The sequence below is a fragment of the Ctenocephalides felis genome, unplaced genomic scaffold (genome assembly GCF_003426905.1).
Source record: "Ctenocephalides felis isolate EL2017-DRISC unplaced genomic scaffold, ASM342690v1 CF-g0.4_SCAFFOLD_01492, whole genome shotgun sequence".
NCBI classification, from domain to species: Eukaryota; Metazoa; Arthropoda; class Insecta; order Siphonaptera; family Pulicidae; genus Ctenocephalides; species Ctenocephalides felis.
In genome coordinates this window covers 46,496,394-46,513,411 of record NW_020537646.1, presented here as the reverse complement: position 1 = coordinate 46,513,411, position 17,018 = coordinate 46,496,394, and the positions used below count along the sequence as shown (strand labels likewise).

General features: G+C 28.8%; 5 protein-coding genes across 5 annotated transcripts; 3 read left to right on the top strand and 2 right to left on the bottom strand.

Moving 5' to 3' along the window:
- Positions 1 to 877: 877 nt before the first annotated feature.
- On the top strand, positions 878 to 3,837 carry LOC113371301 (protein ECT2). Its single transcript, XM_026611934.1, has 9 exons — positions 878 to 1,152; positions 1,421 to 1,536; positions 1,645 to 1,667; positions 2,338 to 2,512; positions 2,581 to 2,685; positions 2,760 to 2,914; positions 3,170 to 3,280; positions 3,501 to 3,647; positions 3,718 to 3,837. Exons 1-9 carry the CDS (start codon positions 986 to 988, stop codon positions 3,835 to 3,837), a joined length of 1,119 nt encoding a protein of 372 aa, XP_026467719.1. The 5' UTR covers positions 878 to 985.
- Positions 3,838 to 4,410: 573 nt separating this feature from the next.
- On the bottom strand, positions 4,411 to 4,815 carry LOC113371300 (dnaJ homolog subfamily C member 24-like). The gene has a single exon (XM_026611933.1). The coding sequence runs from the start codon at positions 4,813 to 4,815 to the stop codon at positions 4,411 to 4,413; it is 405 nt and encodes a 134-aa protein (XP_026467718.1).
- A 532-nt stretch (positions 4,816 to 5,347) lies between these two features.
- LOC113371528 (protein LSM12 homolog) lies at positions 5,348 to 6,105 on the bottom strand. The gene is given in 2 exon segments (XM_026612157.1): positions 5,348 to 5,591; positions 5,594 to 6,105. Coding segments are annotated over 2 exon segments (561 nt in total). The 5' UTR covers positions 5,919 to 6,105; the 3' UTR covers positions 5,348 to 5,355.
- Positions 6,106 to 8,539: 2,434 nt separating this feature from the next.
- On the top strand, positions 8,540 to 10,275 carry LOC113371299 (vacuolar protein sorting-associated protein 29-like). Its single transcript, XM_026611932.1, has 5 exons — positions 8,540 to 8,575; positions 8,767 to 8,997; positions 9,064 to 9,135; positions 9,199 to 9,362; positions 10,137 to 10,275. Exons 1-5 carry the CDS (start codon positions 8,540 to 8,542, stop codon positions 10,252 to 10,254), a joined length of 621 nt encoding a protein of 206 aa, XP_026467717.1. The 3' UTR covers positions 10,255 to 10,275.
- Positions 10,276 to 12,707: 2,432 nt separating this feature from the next.
- LOC113371298 (XK-related protein 6-like) lies at positions 12,708 to 14,107 on the top strand. The gene is made up of 3 exons (XM_026611931.1): positions 12,708 to 13,405; positions 13,692 to 13,893; positions 14,018 to 14,107. Exons 1-3 carry the CDS (start codon positions 13,146 to 13,148, stop codon positions 14,105 to 14,107), a joined length of 552 nt encoding a protein of 183 aa, XP_026467716.1. The 5' UTR covers positions 12,708 to 13,145.
- Positions 14,108 to 17,018: the final 2,911 nt, after the last annotated feature.

Sequence of the window (17,018 nt, the reverse complement as noted above, 5' to 3'; positions counted from 1 at the left end):
TGTATCAGGGAGTTTTCTGGATTGTTACAGTTAGTCCCGATAAACAGTTATTTAGATGGTAATTAACTTGCAAAAAAAACTGAATTTGATGAATTAAATTTAATAACAAAAGTTTATTTTTAAATTTAATTTAAACTTGCAGAGGGAGAAGGAATAGAAATAAATCGCAAAAACTTGAGTCCAAGGCAGCAAGTTTTTTTGGAATTAGTTCAAACTGAATCTAATTATGTCAGCATTCTTCATACAATTATGACGGTTCGTAATTATATAATAGGTAGTTTAATTAAATTGTAAATATATCTCAGTAAATTCTTTCTTCTTATTTAATTTCGATTAAAAATCTATGGTATGGTATGAAAAAAAAAAATTGGTACGAATGAGAAAAGTAATAAAAAGTGGTAAATGGCATTGAGACTGTTGTCAGTGGCACTTATAAATATATAAATATATAAGTTTTTTTCGTTTAATTAGCGTCGAAGTTGCAAATAAGTTGTTTACTCCAGGTTTTCAAACTTTGGAAAATGTGAGAGCTTTTCACGAATGATAAACAATAAAATTATTACAGAATAAACAATTGTTTTAAGACAACTAGCCATTACATCATTTTTAAAAATTTATTACTACTTTTTTAATTCACTATTCCATGTCTGCAAGATTTTAGCCCATTAAGTAAATTCTTTTTAATTGATATTAGATATGTGCTACATATACATTTTATACTTTTTTATACTATTATATTTTATATCGATTTGCAATTTTAAACTAACTAGAACTTGGAATAATTTTGTCTAATATCATTTGTGATGAATTTGATTTTAAATGATAATATATGTGTAAATGATATCACTGAATTGCAATTATTATAGATGTTCAAAAGTCCTCTTGAAGAAATGCTCGAGACCAGCCCAAATGAAGCGATATTAAATGCTACTGAATTGAAAATAATTTTTGGAAATCTTCCGCCAATTTATGATTGCACCGTAAAATGCTGGAAGAATTACGATGGGCTTCGTCTCATTGGGCAGAAGATACAAGCATAGGCAATATAATATTAAAACATGCACCAGATCTTGTAAAAGCATATCCTCCATTCGTCAATTTCTTTGAAAACATGAAGGAGATGCTGGTGCAATGTGATCAATCCAAAACCAGGTAAGATAAAATACCAACTAAACACATTTCATTAATGTTAAATAAACTATGAAATAAAGTTAATATTTTTTTAACAAATTATGTAGAAGTAATGTTATAAATAATTTACAATACAGTTAGTGTTTAAGATCTTTAAGTATGTAGTTATTACTACATTTGCCATCAAAATATTCTTTATATTTATTGAAAATTAGTTTTTATTTTTTGTATAATAATTAATATAACTATCAATAAGTTAATAAATTGATTATAACTAATTAATTTTCAGATTTCATGCATTTTTAAAAATTTGTCAAACGAGGCCAGAATGTGGTAGACAATCTCTACAAGAATTAATGATAAGGCCTGTACAGAGATTACCCAGTATTAGTCTTTTATTAAATGGTATTTATAAATTTTGTAAAATTTGGAATTTATTTGGAATATATCTATGTACTATATAATCTTTATATACTTATATTATACAAAACTATTACATATTCTTATTTTCAGACATTTTAAAGCATACTCCAAAAGTAATTTGGATTATAATGCCTTAGAGAAGGCTCTTGAAAGTATAAAAGAAGTTATGACATACATCAATGAAGATAAAAGAAAAACTGAAGCACAAATGGTTATGTTTGATATTTTTAATGACATCGATAATTGCCCAGTAAGTTTTTAATGGTATTATTATCTTTTGCTATAAAAATATTTTTTAGTAATTAAGCCCGGTGCACACGACGCCAGATTTCTTGATTAGTGCATGTCGGACAGTTTGTTACCTAGCAACGATATGATAAATCATAATTTACGATCTTGCCCGACATATTTCACGATCTTTGTCAGCCAGATTTTATGTTTAAGCCTTCTATTCACAACGACAGTATCCTTTTAACATAATTTCTGTCTAAAACCGTTGCCTAGTAACGTCGGAAACTGATTTCTCAACAACTTCTGGCCTCGAAAATTACTGCCGTATTTTACGAATAAAATAAGTGAAAATTTGGTGCAAAATTCTTGCTCACCTTACCAGAAAACTTGACAGAAATCCTGTTACAAGAAATACTAGCGTCGTTGCACCGGGCTTTTGTTTAGTTTTTTATGGCAAAATTATTTTATAAAATATTTTGTTTATGCCGAAAATAATGCTCAACTATCATTTATGTTAATTATGAATTATTAAATTTTATATTTGTATTTTAGCCACATTTAGTATCATCACATAGAAGCTTTATCTCACGTTGTGAAGTAATGGAACTAAGTGATGGTTTAAGTGGTCGAGGTGATCATCTGGTTTTATATTTATTCTCTGATATTTTAGAAGTTTGTAAGAAACGATCCAAAGCCTTTAATAGCCTTAAAAGTCCAAATGCAATAGGTATGAGGATATCAATATACAGTTGATAAGTTACAATACATAGGTTAAAATCAATGTGTTTGATACAGGTAGTACGCATTCCACAAAATTAGGAGCAGGTAAACCTTATAAACATGTGAAGTTAATGCCTCTAAGTCATGTTAAAAGAGTTATAGACATTCATGAAACAGAAGGTAAAGTAATTAACATTTTGCTTGATCAATATTTAAACATTATCACTAATAAGTTGTTCTATTATTTCTATTAGATTGTCATGCAGTATTTGCTTTAACTTGTCGCAGCAATCAGGAACTTAAAGAAAAGTTATATTCGTTTACAATTACTGAAGAAGATGTTGATAAAACCACTTTTCTACGCAGCCTCTGCAGGCAGATGGCGAACACAGTTTGCAAAGCTGATGCTGTAAGTGATATTTTAATTTCTGATTGTGCATATAAGTGTACTCTTATAATTTTGTACATCTTTTTTTTGTTTGTATTTTTTCACTATTTTTTTTATGCCAAAGTATAAGGTGTAACAATTTATGAAGAGCTTAATTTAAAAAAATGTTTATCAATTTTGACAGTAAAATATTAAGGGCTATAGTATGCACTGATTTCATTAATATAATTATCTCCAAATTTGTAGTTTATATATGTATAATATTTTGTATTATAGGATCGTTTTATGGCAAGTTTAAATTCAAAACAACTAGAAATTGATACAAGTGATGTTTCACTCGGCACTCTTTCAAAAGCTTTCAAATTTGCATCACGAACAAGGATGAAAGTAAGTAACAATATTGATAGCATTATTGCGGTATGATCAACATTTTGTAACTAATTATTTGCAGCATGTAAAGAAACAAATTGAAGAATGTCTTAATAGAATTGAATAATGATGCATGTTTGTTTGTATGTGTTGTATGAAAATCGGCTGCAAAGGTGCTTGAAATAATAAAGCTCAATAAAATTTATTGCACTTATTTATTTAAAAATATTATTTTCAGGTTGGAAGAGCATTTTCATTTAATAAAACACCATCAAAATTCAAGCGTGCAGTTTCAACTATGATGTCGCCTTTTGGAAGTACAAATAATTTAACTCCGTCCTCTCAATTAGCTCAGATGCGGCTTGCCAGTTGCAACAATATTAATGTTAGTATAGTTCATAATAAATAAGCTTTAGTTTTCCAGACTTAGATAAAATTAAAAATAAATATTATAGGAATTAGGTGGTGCACCAAATAATGTAAACAATGAAATGTTGGTGGCTCCAATGTCTGTACAACCAACACGAAAAACTAAGTGTTCTTCATTAAGTATAGCTGCTCTTCGTAGATTATAAAATTTCAAAAAACACCACTCCATTGATTGTGATACAAGAATTAGGATGAAACATTTGCTTTTGATAATGTTATCTTTGCCATAATTTATCATTAAGTTTACAAATGACTTTCAATTATACATTTTCATTATACATTTATTGATAAGGACCTTATATGCCATGAGCACAAACTGATGTTCACCATATAAGATTAAAAAGGAGGAGTCTATGTAAATAATAATACTATTTTATTAATAATCATATTTATATTAAATAAGTTATAATTATTGACAAAATTATCTAAAATATATTTTATATGAAAATTTTTATGATATTTACGAGGATTAAACTACTATAGTTTAGTATATAGAATCATTCTAATATACTTCAATATTCAATGAAATTTCGTTTTATTGCTGATTTATAGTTATGTTTGTTTTAAATAAGCTATAAATAATAGAGATTTCTCTTTCCTCAGCCTTGCAGCCTCTTAATAAAATTTATATCGATTACTCAAATATATACAAAGCTAGATAAAAATTGTGAAGTTGTGCTTCTACTATTTATATAGTCAGCAAGCTTTTTACAGTCTCATTATACACTTTTCTTAACTAATATTGAGAAAGAGCATTCATCACATCCAATACACAAATCTTCATTCAGTGAAGCAATTTCATCAATAACGTAAGTGCCACCGCATCGACATGGATAATAGTATATTTCACTCTCATCATCATAGCTCAATTCATCACGGGTCAAAGTTGCATATAAAATAATTTTACTTTGTTCAGAAAATAATTCAGCATCGTATTTTTTCTGGAAACTGGATCTCCTAAAATTTTCCAGGCCGTAACAGAAATATATGTATCTGCTGGATGAATACTTATCTGGGTGGCATTTTAAAATCAAATTTTGATATGCTTTTCTTATTTCAGCCGACGAAGCATCATTTTGGCAGCCTAAAATATCGTACAAATTCTTTTCTTCTTTCACCTGCATGTTACCGTGCCCATCATAACCTACAAATTTGCGATTAGCGTGTGCTTTTCGCCACCTTCGTAGCACAGTGCTGTCAACAATAACGAAAAGAAAATGGTTGTCTAATTTGAGAAAGAGATAAATCACTCATTCACGTTTGGAGTTTTTTTTATGGCAAAACTCAATTTTGAATAATGTAAAAATTATTTTATTTATTGCTACAAAACCAAAGAGTGTTATCATTCAATGGATTTTAATTTTGTTAAATGACAAAATCTTTTGCTGCCATCCTTATATTGTTTTCTTTCGTCATTAACTAGAATGCCTACAATAATAAAAGTAGATGCTACCTTATATATTTATTTATAAATACTGTTCTTCTGCATTAATTAGATTAGAAAAAATCTTTAATGCCAATGCCTACATTAAATTGAATAAAATATTAAATATAAACATGATTTATTAAATTATAACTTTGCAGTAGATATAAAATATTACTAAATACTATATTTAAATAATAGTATATTGCAATATTATTAAATTATAATGTCGCAAATTAAATTACTGCTGGGCTGCATTGGTAGCGGGCGTCAATGAAACAGAGGCTTGATCCTTATGGTGCTTCTCAACAACTTTCTTTACATACATATATTCCCGAGACTCAGAATTTCCTATGACATTTTCTGGTTTATATGGTGGATTAATTGTAACTTGATTATAAACAACAATGTTGGGTCCTGACCAAGTCACTTCATGAATAGTTTTTGAAATAGCAATGAACAATTTTTGGCCTTCGGACTTACTCCTGCAGCAAGGGCATTAACTAGTCTTCTTTTTTGTTCAATTTGATTCCTTACACGAGTGTTTAACCTTTGCAGGTTAAGCAACGGGGGCACTTCGGGAACACAGCTCGTTTCTTGCTTAACTTGAACGTCATTGACAAGAGATAGGTTAACCATATACACATCGTTTAAATTATTCCTCCCACTGCTCGAAGGGCATTTGAGGATTAACATTTTTGTTTGTTGATCAAATGCTAACACAACACCTTCTATATCTTGATCGTGACATGTTTTGCATGCTACGGTACTACCTATTGCAAAACACTCGCTCATACCAGCCATTATCGGTTATGTTCTTAAAGCAATGTCACTGGTTTTAAATGTATAACTGCAACTTTCACATAAATATTTACTATTGTTTTGACATTAAATAACTAAATTTCCTAATTGTTCTTATAATCAACATTGCATTTAGTCCATGCAACTACGAACAAGTAAAAAACATTAATAAAAACTGTTTGCAGTTGACAACTTATGACATATGACAACTTGGTTGACAGAAATATGAAAATGGCTGAAAAGTAGACACCTCAATACCATAAGTTTTATGGAAACTTGCACTTATAATATGCTGTATAAACCATTATTCATTATAGATAAAATATTAAATGTATAGGAATATCAAAGCGCAATATTGCATCGAAATAAAATGATATGTTACATAACAAAAACCATTGCTGTCAAGTCATATATGCATATGTATTACCAGAAAGTGAAAAGTGTTACCCATAGATAAGGGAAGGGTGTTTTTCACGTTCACAAAATATAAATGCAAAAAAAACTCGATAAAAATATAATTAATTAATTAATAATATATATAATTATTTAATTAATAATATATAACATAATCATTAATGACAAAGTTTATTATTTAAAAAAAAAACTATTTTCTAACTTCCCGTAGGGTAAGTTATTGTAATGGGCCGAAAATCGAAATTAAAAATTTTTACATTTCTCGACGTTTTGAAGGTTTCCGAACATTTTGGCATACCTCAGAAAAAAATGATGTGTGTGTGTGTGTATGTATGGATACATTTTTCATCCACGTTTTTGGGCGCACGGATCAACCGATTTAAATGATTCAAAAACATTCAATCAATAATGATTGGAAGAAGTGTTTATTAGTTTTTGGCAAAGGCAGGCCCAGCCATTTCAAAGATATGTAGCTAAATGTGCAACAAACGGCAGTTTTTGAGAAAACTAAGCGTCCGGTTTAAATGATTCAAAAAACTTTCTGCTGTCTTAACAAAATAATTGATTTTGGAAAAAAATATTTTTGTTTCAACCGTTTCAACTTTTTAAATTTTTTTTTTTCAAAAAAAAATTTTTTATATCGAAAATAATTCAGATTTTATTTTTAATTATGACTAAAGTTCTAATTACTTTAAACAAATAATTTCAACTTTGCAATTCAGTTTATACAATTCTTATAAATATTAGATAATGTTACAATATTTATAATAATCTATTTGAAAACATCAGTATTTCTCGAACAGGCGCGGTGCCATACACCATGCATACACCCCACTAGTTAAACGAAGCATAGAAGGAACCATTCTTCTTTTATCTATGGAAGAACTTCCACCGGAGCAGAGCCTGCGCCATCTCTGGTTTAGGAATTTGCCTTTTCCATTTTTGGAGCATAACATAATTTATTTCTCTAGCTTCATATGTTATAACGGCGTTGGCAAAAAACAAATCATCTGACCATTGCCAGTGATTTGTCGAAAGTCTTATCTATTGTTGATTAGTGCAGAAGAAATTTTCTTTTTAATCGGACCCTGGTAGAGTTGTTCTGAAGTTTTCTGGCGAGCAAGTTCGGGTGATCAGCTAAGCGATTTTTATATTTACGTGAGAAAGCGATTATTTCATCCTTAACTGCGCTAGTGCCTGTTTCTTTGTGTATTAATCAATTTGGAACATATTTTGGTGCTTTCAAAATTTCTTTTAATAACTGGTTTTGAAATATTTGAATTATTAAAGCGTTTGAGTTGGAAGTTGATCCCCATAGCTGTATGCCGTATGTCCAAATTGGAAATCAATTAATTGATTAGATTAGTAGTATTGTATTACATATTAAACAAAAAATGAACTTTAAGGAAGCACGCGCTTTATTCTTATCTGTGGCGTAAAAATTTTGCAAAAGCCCGATTTGTTAATTTTGCTTTTTTCGAAGTTTGAAGTTTTTTGAATTGTTTGAGACCAAATTTGGAAAACGTATATGCGTGTATGTGATCCCAAATTTCATCTATCATCGACATTTTTCCAAAAACTACCATAGATAAACAAGTATAAAGCTTGAAAGCTACTGCACTGATTTTAAACATTCAAACCATTTTACTATAGTAAAATAGTTTTTATGTTTGAAATCAGTGCAGTAGTTTTTGAGAAAATGGTCAAAATATATTTTGACCAAAAACTGTATGATAAAGTTCATGGTCTTAAAGAACATTCTAAAAGAGTAAGTATAGTTAATTTTAAAGTTTAAAGTTTAAAGTTTTTATCAAAGTTTGGAATAATGAACAGCATTTTTGTGCTGTGAGCCAAAATTTGATTCTTATTCTTTAAATTTCAGAAACTGCTAAACGCATTTCAGAAATTTTGAAGTCATTGATCGGGTCTTAATACAAATTTATTGCCCACGTTTCGTACAAAACTGACGAAATAAATTTGATCACACTAGTTTAATCGAAACCGTTATGGAATAAACGTCATTTTACATAAAATATCAATAAATATATTTCGTTTTCATATATTTTAATATTGTCTCGGCACATAAAAAAGTTTCATAAAAATCAATCCAAGCGTTTCCTGGGTATTTAGAAAATTTAGTAACTAATCCATGGATTCAAAAAATATATATCCGTTATACGGATCGCATAACAGATCTAACGGGTTACAAAATGCGAAAAACTAGGGAGGATGAAATGTCTAATCAGGTAATAACGTAGTATTATTTGATGTTGGATATGGATACCCTACTGTTTGACGTTCATTTGACAATAGTTGATTTAATTTAAATCGTGAAAATGAATTCTTGCATGTGAGGTTTAGTATCTGTAATCTACATACGTTGCAAATCAACAGTGGCAAATGGTTATTATTGTCTAAACATTGTCCTTAAAAAAAGTTCATTTTGTTTTACAATTTAATCTATAATCTAATTTTAGTTGGTTCTGGTTTTGGGGATATGCACTTCCCACATCGGTGTAGTAGCCTACCAGCAAAGTTTAAGGCCTTATTAATTCCTGGTAGAATTCAACATATATTGTGCACCGGCAACTTATGTACTAAAGAATCCTATGATTATTTAAAAACTTTAGCAAGTGATGTACATGTTGTAAGAGGAGATTTTGATGAGGTGTCATAATTACTTATATATGAACTTGAAATGCAACAATATTATTAATTTTAGTTTTCTTTATAGAATCTCAACTATCCTGAGCAAAAAGTAGTAACAGTAGGACAATTTCGTATCGGTTTAACACATGGACATCAAGTATAAAATTTTTTTCAGATTAATGTTTTTAACTGTGATTATTTTGATCTGTGTAATTTCCAGGTTGTACCATGGGGGGATCCAGAGGCTTTAGCACTAGTTCAGAGACAACTAGATGTCGATATATTAATTTCTGGGCACACACATAAATTTGATGCTTATGAACATGATAATAAATTTTATATTAATCCTGGTTCTGCTACAGGGGCTTATAACATGTTGGAAACGTATGTTGATAATTTTATGTATTCCAAATTTCAGTAATAAACATCACATGACATTTTGCAAATATTGGTCCTAACACTCTTATTGAATTTTCATATATTCGCCCGTAATCTTCACTTCTTATAACATTAAGCAATGATGTATATACATATACACATATACACACACACACACACACACATATATATATATGTATATATATATATATATATAATCATCGGAACTAGTAGTAGACGTGTCTATCGTTTGAATAAAGAGTTTGCATTACTCATAGTTTGAAGTTTTTGCAAACAGCTTAGTGAAACTTCAAAATATAAGTAATACATAATTTCAAACCAATTTGTACACATTTAATAAAATAGTTTAAATAATTTTTGGTAGAATGATGGTACTTATTTAGTTATAAGTGGATTTTTACAGTTGGGCAGAAAAAGTTTCTACTAACAAATTAATTTTTTTCAATAAAATCTTACAATTAGTGCTCGATACATTTCTTCGTTCTATTCAATTTACTTTTTTTTTTTTGGATAAATTAAGAAATGAAAGCTTGTGCTTATAACTGATGACACCGAGTTCAATATAATAATCAACTTGGTTCCTAGAAATAAGTTTTGTAATAAAGTTGCGCAAATCATATTTTTCTCAGTAGTAAGGTCTTTTCTTTTGTTATATGTTAGTCTAATTAAGTACTATAAATACGCTATAATTTAATATATTCAGATTAAAATCAATTGCTTTGATTATATATTTAAATTTAGTTTTTTTTTTTTTTTCAGAAACGCTACTCCATCATTTGTGCTTATGGACATACAAAGCTCCACTGTAGTTACATATGTTTATCAATTAGTGGCGAATGAAGTGAAAGTGGAAAGAATAGAATATAAGAAAGCATAAATTGTTATTGAAATATAAATATTTGATATTTTGAAAATCATTCCTGATTATATTGATATAATATTTTAATTTTAATATATAATTAAATTATCTCAATAAGTAATATACTATAAAAAACATTTAAAAAAAAATTACATACCTATTTGATATGTACATATATATATATATATATTTGGATGACGAAAAATATAAAGCCAATTTCATCCACTAATTAAATAATTTGAGAGTAACTTTCATTAGTGTGCAATTAATGTTACAAGTGCAATGTTGATGATTTATTAGTAATAATATCTAACATGATTGATGGGTCATTTTCATCTTGAGATGCAACAGTTCATAAATGTTTGCTTAAAAGCAAATTATTAGCGTTAGAGCAGCGCCCGGTTTCTTTTTTATTTGTACACTTTCATGTGTTTTATTTTGCAACTTTTGTTTCTATGTTTTTTTAAATTTCATAAAAGGTGAAATTTGTTTTTTTTTGATTTCCAGAAAATCCATTTAACTAGTTTTTATTTTCTTGAAGTCAAAATCCAAGAAAGTATGCATGTATCAATCAAAAATTCTGATGAGAAACATGGTGATTAGCTTTTAGTAAAGATTCGCTAGGCCGTTTCTTCGAAGAATTGCACAATTTAAATGAAACTTTGTATGATTTTTAAAGTTCGTAATCTGAACTATCATCCTAAAATATTATAGGTCTTCAAAATAGTGATAGTTGTTCAATTTTATATATAGCTAAAGTAGCTGCAAAGGGCATCAATTCGATTATTGTTTTTGGATATGAGTTTTCTGTATTTTATATCATACCATTTCGATTAATTATGTTATATTTTACAACCAGGATCACGAGGATATTGGCAGTATTGAGTCACTTTCATATATGACTACAGTTTTAAATGAGGTGACTAAGTCACGGTTTGGCCTGGACAGTCCCATATATCCATCTTAAGGGCGCAAATGCGTCCAGATTTTTCACAATAATTGTCCCGGTTTCAAGTTTTTTGTCCCTTGTACCGAATATTTCAGAAGTATGGTCCATCTACTATAAATCAGGTTTATCACTCGATGATAAGATTATCAATAACACTTTATAACTATCTGCATTCCATGGAAATGCATAAAACCATTTATACTTGTTTATCTAAGCATAAAACATTGCCGACTGCAAAAATTCAAAAGTGGGTTAAAATAACATCTCACTTTAATAATTTAGAGCCTTTGTTTAGACCTGTTTTTTCCAAATTTGCGAAAATGCAGAAAAACTTAACAAGGCTTAAAAGCGACAAAAACATACAAAAAATATAAAGTTTTGCACTCAATCTCACTAAATCCGATTTAAATAAAATGTTTTTTTTTTTAACTTGAAAAAAAAACTGATTTTATTATATCTTTAAATAGCATTACAATTTTATTTACAATAAAATACGTATTTGTTATTTTCCTCGTGCAAAAACAGCCTTTTTTCAATAATTTTTTTAACATATAAAAAATGATTTTTTTTAAATTTTATATTTAATAAACATTTTGTAAAATTTTCAAAAAAATATATCAAAATGGCGGTCATTGCAAAGCCATTTCCGGCAGTCCCTCAGAAGAAAGATTCCTCCGCGTTGTCAGCAGAACTTCTTTCAGGATCATTCGAAATAAAAATAAAAAATATGTGTTTTAGTAAAGACAATAAACTAGGTATTGGACGCAGCAGAAAAGAAAAAAATGAAAATTGCTGTTTCAGATGTGATGTTTTTATGAAAAAATGCAAATTTTTCGACATTTTGTTTTAATAGTTGTAATTAAAAAAAAATCCGTTTAAAACCTTGAAAATGATATCTCGAAGACCGGTGTAAAATTTCATCAAGGTCGGTTGAGTAGTTCGCAGGAAATCTTGACCGTCTTTGAAAACATAGTTTTGAGAAAAACGCGTTTAAAGTTTTAAGAGACAATAAAGGTGGACCTCGAGCGTCCACATTTTCAAGACTTGTATCTCCGAAACTATTAGTTGGATCAACTTGAAAATTTAGGACAATATTCTAGAGATGTTAAAGAATTTAATAAAAAAATTCGTTTTTTGGAAACCGTAAAACCCGTGTAACCCCTTAAGTAATTTAGCGTAAATAGCTTCGTCTCCGTCACGGGTTTGCTTAACTATAAGTCACCTGGTTTTAGTAAAAAAAATATGGTCACAATAATTTTAAATAATTCAATTTTTTATATGTATTATACTATATCTTTTCCACTTTTCAAAATGATTTTTTATTCAGCAAATCTAAAATACATTTTAATCAATGAATTCAATTATTCAAATATTAACGTTCAATACACTTGCAGTGCAGTCTGTAGTCATGGTGACGAAACTTCAGTTTGCGCCAACTTCAACTCGCACATGCAAAGCAAAATGCAAAAATGACAGATGATTGAAATTGTAAATGTACAGAAAGTATTCGAACAGTACATTTTAGTTTAGACCCCCTTATTATTTTAACTAGGAGTTCTGGGGGGTAGAACTAGAACTCTAGACTGAGAGACTGAGAGTGACCATAAGAGCCAAAAAACCTTGGTTATTGGCTCACAGTGTATCGAGTCTGGACAATATAATAATCGAATGACAGTTTTATTGGCTTGTCCTTAAGCGATGATTGTCGCTATCTATCAGTTTTCAATTTCATTGACTTGCATTATTAATTCCCTTAATTATTTTTATTTTTGTACTAGGTTGAATTCATAGATAAAAGGAGGAATTCATGTTGTATTGACAATATGCATTTAATTTTTTTTGGTTATGTTTACATTTTCAATAATATGTTTTGAGAGAACATAGCGACGTAAATGAGGCATAGTAGATATTTAATAGTTTGCAATGAGAGGCTTAAATCGTTGAATGGCGATGATAATTTATGACAATGAGAGTAATATATGACACCAATTTGGAATGGTGTGGAACGGAAGATGTGGACAGTACTCCATCCAATTTTTCTGTTACTAATTTAGATATAATCGGTTTGATATACTCTATTATTGCACACTTAGTAGACGCTGGAGTAGATATTTATTTAGCATGTTATTATTTTTCTAATTCAAATTATGACTACTTTGCTTGGACCGTTGTCTTTATTGCTGTACCAGCTGTGATAAATACCTGCATTTCACTTACTATGTAAGTATTTTACTATAAAAAATTAACAAATAATTTAGAACCATAATTTCTAATAATTATATACTTGCAATTTTGTTCCAAAATTAAACCATAAGTTCTAAAAATTATATATGTTGTGCCATCTGGCACTTATATACACCATCCTGAAGTTCGAAAGGACAAATATTGCTTGGCACAAAATTAGTATTCTATATCATCTTAAAAGACAATATATTGTGTTTATCTACTTTGTAGTATTAAAATTATATTACAGAATTTAATATACTACTATTTTAAAATATTCTAGGTATGCTGAAGATGCCCATAATTTGAATCAAAAGCGTTCAACACCATGCTTGCTTATTAAAAGCAAAGGAAATAGATGTTTAGGTGCTTTTCAGATATTTATGCATATTCTGCAATTAGCAACAGTAGCACGTTGCTGCGATAGTCTTAAATTTGCTTTTGCAAGTAGACATGCTGAAAAAAAGAATGATAGAAAGGAACAGGTACTGATTCAAACTAATTTTATTTTAAGATCAGATTTTAGTTTTTATTAATAATTTAATCAATTATAAAGAATTTTATTGCTGCAAAGTTATTCATTATGTGTTGTATTCTGGACAATTTTAGAAATTGCAATATGAGAATATGTTAAAAGAAGACAGTGACATATCATTACTACGCTTAATTGAGTGTTTTCTTGAGTCAGCTCCTCAATAGCTTTACAGCTAACAATTATTTTGCGAGACAGTGGAAGTTGGAAAGTTTTACAAATTGTATCAATTATTTCTTCATTTCTGGGCATAGTCTGGAGCATTGCAGGATATCATCGAGCTATTCGTTTTGCACAATATGATAAAGATAACATTACATGGTGTGGAACAGGCGTTCAATTTATGTGGCACTTTTGTATAACATGTGAGTTTTTATTTTTGATTTTGTTAAAAATTAATCCTTATAATTTTATATACTTATTCAATATGTATTTTTCCATAAAAATAATTTTTATGAATGAAAATATACATATATATATATACATATATATGTTCTATCATTGGTTTAATACTTAATTGTTGATGATTAAGATAGAGTTGGACTTGTTGAAGCCAAGACAAATACATTATATAAGATTTTAATATAAAAATGAAGCTGTACATTTATCAAAAGATAAACTAGCATTTGTATATAATTGACATAATTAACAAGAATTGAGATTTAGCTATTTAGATAAAATGCTATTACTAAAATCTAATCAATGAAATTTCCAATAATATTTTTCAAACAAACTTAAAAATATGTAATTGTTTTAATTACAGTGCACAAACACGCACTTATATATTCCAATCGCGACTTATAATTACAGGCTTTGATCTATTTGTACAATTCAACCATTTCTTATTGGCCTATAATATTTAAGTATTTCTATGTTAAGTTTTCATTGAGAACCGATGTTTGCTAAAACTCTTCAGCACGATTCTCAAATAATACCTTTCGTTTTTAAATTTCTGATTGTTTCAGGATATTTCATGAAATCACTGATGAAAAAACTTGAATATCTTATATACAGCTATAAAATAGCAGCTATTTTTTTTATTTTATACCGTATCTAATTGATTTCGTAAGATTACTGATTTTTGTGTTCAATATAATATTCAGTATTTCAATATAATAATAATTTATTATTCTCAATTTTATTTCTGCAAAACAGATTAATAAGTCTTGGATTTTTATGTATTGAATAGATATTCATAAAGATAATAGATTAAGCATTGTAATTAATAAACTAAGTAGTGCATGACATTATTGCTTGAGGCAAGTTGCTGGAACTTCGCGTACCGTAATTAGGCATTCGGGCAATAAAAATAATGAATGATAATTGATTATTAACAATTGTTCAAAATATTTACAAATGGATTATTATAAATACTCGCACGAAACTGAGAAACGATAATCCTCATCGAGATACATCAAATGGCTTTTAAATTTCTAAAATCGGTTCAGACGGTTTTGAGCAAATGCCGATGGAAGGTCTAATTTTGACAAATGCCAAAAAAACGATATCAATTTTTGTAAACTTTGACGAATATTCAAAGTTAAACGATTATCGTAGAGTCGTAATATTTTAGCATGATCTATAAGACTATCTACCGCCAAAAAATTATAATAAAAATCGTTTAAAAAATTTTTTTAACACTTTATTACAAGAAAACAGCCCGGCCGATCTTTACCAAAACTAATCAGCACGATTCCCAAATTCTTTCAAACGGTTTTTGAATTCTAAAATCAATTTAGAATTGCGGGCAACGTGGACGATTTTTTTTCACTTTTCTGCTGTTTATGAAACGCTAGCCGATCGTCGCACAAAACGACAAACAACGTCATCGAGGTGCATAGAATCGCTTTTAAATTCTTGAAATCGGTCCAGCCGTTTTTGAGAAAACGTCGATTTGCGATCAACTTTTCCAAATTTGGTCTAATTCGATTCAGATGGCTTGAAACGTCGAGAAAACATAAAATTAGCAAATCGATTTTGTGATGAAAACAAACTTCTTCGGGAAGTTAAAAATTCATGAAAGCTGTTTGTTCTTACATACCAAAGAGATCCATTAACTCTTTTATATGTAAAGAAACAGTTGTAATATTTTACTTTTTTTGAATAACTACATGCTTTAATGTTGTAACTTGATCTATACGTCTTGGCGGTTCAATATACTAGTAGAATTCGATCGATTGTACCTGATTTACGATAAGGGTCGAATAAAAAAAGAACAACCCCCAAGCTATCACTGCCTTACTTAAATATGGGATCTGGTATTTTTAAATAGTTTCTACATATATATTACTTATAACATAACTAGTTCTCAACAATATATATGATATAATTAATTATGATTATTTCACAGTTTCTCGAGTATTATCATTGTCTGCTGCTGCAACTATATTTCCCCTCAAAACAATAGTGGGATGCTTTGTTCATTGCAGTTTTATGACCCTGTGGATATTTTGCTTTGACCGATCTCCTTTTGTGGCAAAACTCTGTTCCATACTTTTTTATTTTCGGGTGTTTTGGGTTTAGTGTACTTATTTACTTACATAATGTCTAATGATGGAAGAACTGCCAAAAAGTTAGTGCTGCAAGTATTATGAAAGTAATGACAAAAATTATAAAATTTTAATTTTATGTGAATTTAATTTCAGATATTCATTCTACTACACAACATGTTTTATTGAAACGATTATTTGTGTATCCATATGCTGTGTATGTGGAAGAGAATTTTCATCCAAAACATATTTATTTTGGTATAATTGTGATGAGTATCATTCCATACGTTTTAGGAATATGTTTTATGATTTTATACTATAGCAAATACCATCCAAAAAAAATAATTGTGGTTGCGTGATCGATAAGTGCCATCCTTATTGATATTAATAAATATAATTTTTCAGTAACTTAAAATTTTGGTTACAATTATTATGTTAACTTAAATTGCCTAAAGAACTAGTTGCCATTTTCTGCATAGTATTCTAAAGAGTACAAATTAAGCATATTTTGCATAACTGATATTGTTTTTAACCCTCGTTTTGAAGGTTAAGAACCGTTTATTCCAGATAATATACAATGGTTTCGAAG

Coding starts and splice junctions, on each gene's coding strand:
- LOC113371301 (XM_026611934.1), top strand. CDS start 986: ATGCTGGAAGAATTACGATGGGCTTCGTCTCATTGGGCAGAAGATACA. Junction 2,686..2,759: donor AGACATTCATGAAACAGAAG/GTAAAGTAATTA, acceptor TATTTCTATTAG/ATTGTCATGCAGTATTTGCT. Junction 3,648..3,717: donor CCAGTTGCAACAATATTAAT/GTTAGTATAGTT, acceptor TAAATATTATAG/GAATTAGGTGGTGCACCAAA.
- LOC113371300 (XM_026611933.1), bottom strand. CDS start 4,815: ATGCAGGTGAAAGAAGAAAAGAATTTGTACGATATTTTAGGCTGCCAA.
- LOC113371299 (XM_026611932.1), top strand. CDS start 8,540: ATGCGAAAAACTAGGGAGGATGAAATGTCTAATCAG. Junction 8,576..8,766: donor AGGATGAAATGTCTAATCAG/GTAATAACGTAG, acceptor CCTTAAAAAAAG/TTCATTTTGTTTTACAATTT. Junction 9,363..10,136: donor GCTTATAACATGTTGGAAAC/GTATGTTGATAA, acceptor TTTTTTTTTCAG/AAACGCTACTCCATCATTTG.
- LOC113371298 (XM_026611931.1), top strand. CDS start 13,146: ATGACAATGAGAGTAATATATGACACCAATTTGGAATGGTGTGGAACG. Junction 13,406..13,691: donor ACCTGCATTTCACTTACTAT/GTAAGTATTTTA, acceptor AAAATATTCTAG/GTATGCTGAAGATGCCCATA. Junction 13,894..14,017: donor AGAATGATAGAAAGGAACAG/GTACTGATTCAA, acceptor GGACAATTTTAG/AAATTGCAATATGAGAATAT.